General features: G+C 64.8%; 1 protein-coding gene across 1 annotated transcript; it reads right to left on the bottom strand.

The window, feature by feature from the left end:
- Window positions 1-695: 695 nt before the first annotated feature.
- On the bottom strand, window positions 696-2,997 carry LOC127347162 (uncharacterized). The gene is made up of 2 exons (XM_051373384.1): window positions 2,217-2,997; window positions 696-2,107 (listed from the first exon to the last, which is right to left on the bottom strand). The coding sequence occupies exons 1-2, from the start codon at window positions 2,995-2,997 to the stop codon at window positions 696-698; spliced, it is 2,193 nt and encodes a 730-aa protein (XP_051229344.1).
- Window positions 2,998-3,633: the final 636 nt, after the last annotated feature.

The raw sequence follows: 3,633 nt of genomic DNA, 5'->3' as shown, positions 1-3,633 counted from the left end.
GTCAACGTTGCGGTGGGACAGGTCGTCAGCGACTGTGTTGAGGCGGCCGGGGTGGTACTTGACGGTGAAGTCGAAGCCGAAGAGCTTGCTGATCCACTGGTGCTGCGGCATGGTAGAGAGGCGCTGATCCAGCAAAAACTTCAGGCTGTAGTGGTCCGTGCGCACACGGAATGTCCGGCCCCAAAGATACGCCCGCCAGTGGCGCACTGCCTGGACCAGCCCGATTAGCTCGCGCTCATATGCGGCGAGCTTGTGGTGGCGCGTGGCGAAGGGGCGACTAAAGAAGGCGAGTGGACCCTCGCCTTGGTGAAGGACGGCGCCGAAGCCAATGCCGGAGGCGTCGCAGTCCACCACGAATGGCTCGTCGAAGTCCGGCATCTGAAGAACGGGGCCCGTCGTGAGTGCCCGCTGCAGGGCGGCGAAGGCCGTGGCCGCCTCCTCGTCCCAGGAGAACTCGTCGCGGCGAAGCAGGCGCGTGAGAGGCGCGGCGATGAGGCCGAAGTCCTGGATTTACCGCCGGTAGTATCCTGCGAGGCCCAAAAATCTGCGAAGAGCTCGTGGCGACTGGGGCGTCGGCCAGGCGGCGACCTTGTCCACGTCCATCGCGACACCGTCCCGGAGATGACGTGGCCCAAGTACGCGACGGCGGTCGTGCCAAACGAGCACTTCGAGCGCTTGAGATGAAGACGATGCGCTCAAAGCTCGTTGAAGATGATGGCCACGTGGTTCATCAGGGCCTGGAAGGTCGCCGGTGCGTTGGAGAGGCCGAACGACATCACCAAAAACTCGTAGTGGCTATGGCGTGTGCGGAATGCCGTCTTGGCGATGTCATCCGGGTGCATGCGCACCTGATGATAGCCCGAGCGCAAGTCAAGCTTGTTGAAGAAGCGCGCACCATGCAGCTCGTCCAGGAGCTCATCCACGACCGGGATGGGGAACTTGTCCTTGGACGTGACGGTGTTGAGGGCGTGGAAGTCGATGCAGAAGCGCCACGTGCCGTCGATCTTGCGCACAAGGAGCACGGGGGTGCAGTACGGCGACGTCGGAATCCGAATGATGCCCTGTGCTAGCATGACTGCCACCTGGCGCTCGAGCTCGTCCTTCTGCAGCTGGGGGTACCGGTACGGCCGCACCGCTACGGGTGCCGTGTTCGGCAGTAGGTGTATGCGGTGGTCACAGGGTCTCGAGGGAGGGAGGCCCTGCGGCTCGTCAAAGAGGTCGCCGTGCTGCTGCAGTAAGTCGGCCAGGAGCGGATGCGCCTCGTCAAGTGCGGCGGCCAGCAGATGGAGCTGCGGGGATGTGCCAGTGCTGCCCACGCCCGTCCAGTGCACACGGCGGCCGCCCTCGCGCCAGAAGATGAGGGACAGCATGTCGAGGTCGCACAGGATGGGGCCTAAGGTGCTCAGGAAGTCGAGGCCGAGGATGAAGTCGTAGCAGCCCAAGTCGATGCCGACGCAGTCGATGGAGAACGGCTCATCGCCGATGAGCACGGGAACCTGTCGCGCCATGCCCTTGCACGGAAGGCGGTCCCCGTTGGCGACGGTGACGCTGTACTTCCTCGATCCCGCCGGCTGGAGAGCGAGGCGGCGCATGGCGGTGTTGGACAGGAAGTTGTGCGTGGAGCCCGTGTCCACCAGCGCAGTGAGACGATCCCCACTGATCGTCACCGGGAGCAGCATCGTCTTTGCCGTCTTGATGCCTGCCATAGCATGAAGAGAGACGACGAAGGCGGACACGTCGACCGGCGCGTAGGTCGTGACACCGGCCTCAGTGACGGTGGCGGCCGCGAGCTCGGCGGTGAGGGCCTCAACGTCGGCGTCGTCGATGGTCTCCAGGTAGAAGAGGCGGGCGCACGTGTGGCCCGACGCGTACTTCTCGTCGCAGTTGAAGCACAGCCCCTGGCGGCGCCGCTCAAGCTGCTCCGCAGCCGTCAGCCCCTTGAAGGGGCGAGTCGGCGCAGGAGGGCCCGCGGGCGCGGCGGCCAGCGCGGCGGGCCGGTGGGCGTCGGGGCGGGTCGGAGCGCGGGACGCGCGCTTCCACGTTGCGCGTAGACCTGCTGCATGGCGAGGGCACGCTGCTCGTAGGCCCGTGCGTATTACATGGCCGTCTGCAGGTCCGCAGGCTCGCGCATCTCGACATCGACACAGATGTAGTCGGGGAGGCCGCCGATGAAGAGATAGGCGCGCTGTCGCGCCGAGACGCCCGGGGCATGGCACGCGAGCTCCTGAAATGGTCGGCGAAGTCCTGGACCGTGGTGGTGAAGGCGAGGCGTCCCAGCTCGGCAAGGCGGCTGCCGCGGAGGGTCGGCCCAAACCGCTGGAGGCACAGGTCGCAAAAACGCTCCCAGGGAGGCATCCCGCCCTCGTCCTGCTCGAGGGCGTAGTACCAAGTCTGCGCGGCGCCCCGTAGGTGATAGGAGGCGATCCACGTGCGGTCGGCGCTGAGCGTCCGCTGCCCCCGAAAAAACTGCTCACACTGGTTCAGCCAGTTCAGGGGGTCGGTGGCGCCGTCGTAGGTGGCAAACTCCAGCTTGGTGAAGCGGGGCGGCTGCTGTGCCAGAGGCGGGACCCCGGGGGCGCCCTCCTGGCGGCCTGGGTTGAAGGACGTGCTCTCGGCGAAGGGGGCAGCAAACCCGCCAGGACCGCCGAGGGTGTGGGCGGGCTGCTGAACTGTCGTCCGCGCCGCAGTCAGATTGTAGACGGGCGCCGCGTCGGTCCATGTGGGGATTGGCGAGGGCGATGGCGGCCACCACGCGGGGCGGCCCCTGCTGGCGGCGGAGGCGGGCGGTGTCGGGGTGGTGGACGGAACCGGAACGGCGGCCGGTGGGGGCGGCGGGTGCTGGCCGGCTTTGATCTCCGCGAGCTCGAAGCGGATGGCGCGGAGACTGTCGGCGAGGTCCGCCAATGTAGCGGGCAGGAGGTCGAGGCCTGTGGGGGAGGCGGCGGCCCCCTGGTCTCCGTCGGCGGCGGCCCCCTGCAGCGCGTGGGCGCCTGTCATGGCGGCGGAGGTGACGGAGGTGGTGTTCGTGGCGGCGGACGTGGCGGCAATGGGGTCGACGGGGTGCTGTTGGAGCCCACGAGACCTAGGCAATCTGATACCAAAGTGGTAGGGGCTAGGGTTCTACCGGGTCTAGGGCGGAGGTTGTAAGGGTGGAAGTGAGGGCGGAGAGGCTGGAGAGCTCGGCGCCGGTGGCTGGGCGCTGTCGCGGAGGAAGGAGGCGGCGGCTAGGGTTTGGTGCGGCTGGGCGCAGGGGGTCTCCCGTCTCCCTTCAGGAGACGAGACAGTATGATACTGAATATTTGTCTGATTAATCGCGAAGGGGTACAAGTGTTTATATAGGAGGACGGCCTCCTCTAAACCCTAATTTACTTAGGCTAAGCCCCTAATTTACTTGGGCTAAGCCCACAACTAGTCACTAGTGGGCTTCTTGCGTGTATAGGTCAGACCGACCATAACACCATCTTCAGCAATTTGTACCAATGCGCCGCTTTACCAGACAACGATATAGAGAATAGTTTCTTCCTAACTTCATCCATAGCAATACCTGCACACTTGAATAACCCGCATAATTCATGTAAAAACAGTAAATGATCTCCAGGATGGACAGTTCCATCCCCTTCATAGCGATTATCT

This window comes from Lolium perenne, chromosome 4 (assembly GCF_019359855.2).
Source record: "Lolium perenne isolate Kyuss_39 chromosome 4, Kyuss_2.0, whole genome shotgun sequence".
NCBI lineage: Eukaryota > Viridiplantae > Streptophyta > Magnoliopsida > Poales > Poaceae > Lolium > Lolium perenne.
Note: the sequence above shows the minus strand (reverse complement) of the source record. Positions and strands in the feature narration are given on the sequence as shown.

Coding starts and splice junctions, on each gene's coding strand:
- LOC127347162 (XM_051373384.1), bottom strand. CDS start 2,997: ATGACAGGCGCCCACGCGCTGCAGGGGGCCGCCGCCGACGGAGACCAG. Junction 2,108..2,216: donor CGACCATTTCAGGAGCTCGC/GTGCCATGCCCC, acceptor GCGGACCTGCAG/ACGGCCATGTAATACGCACG.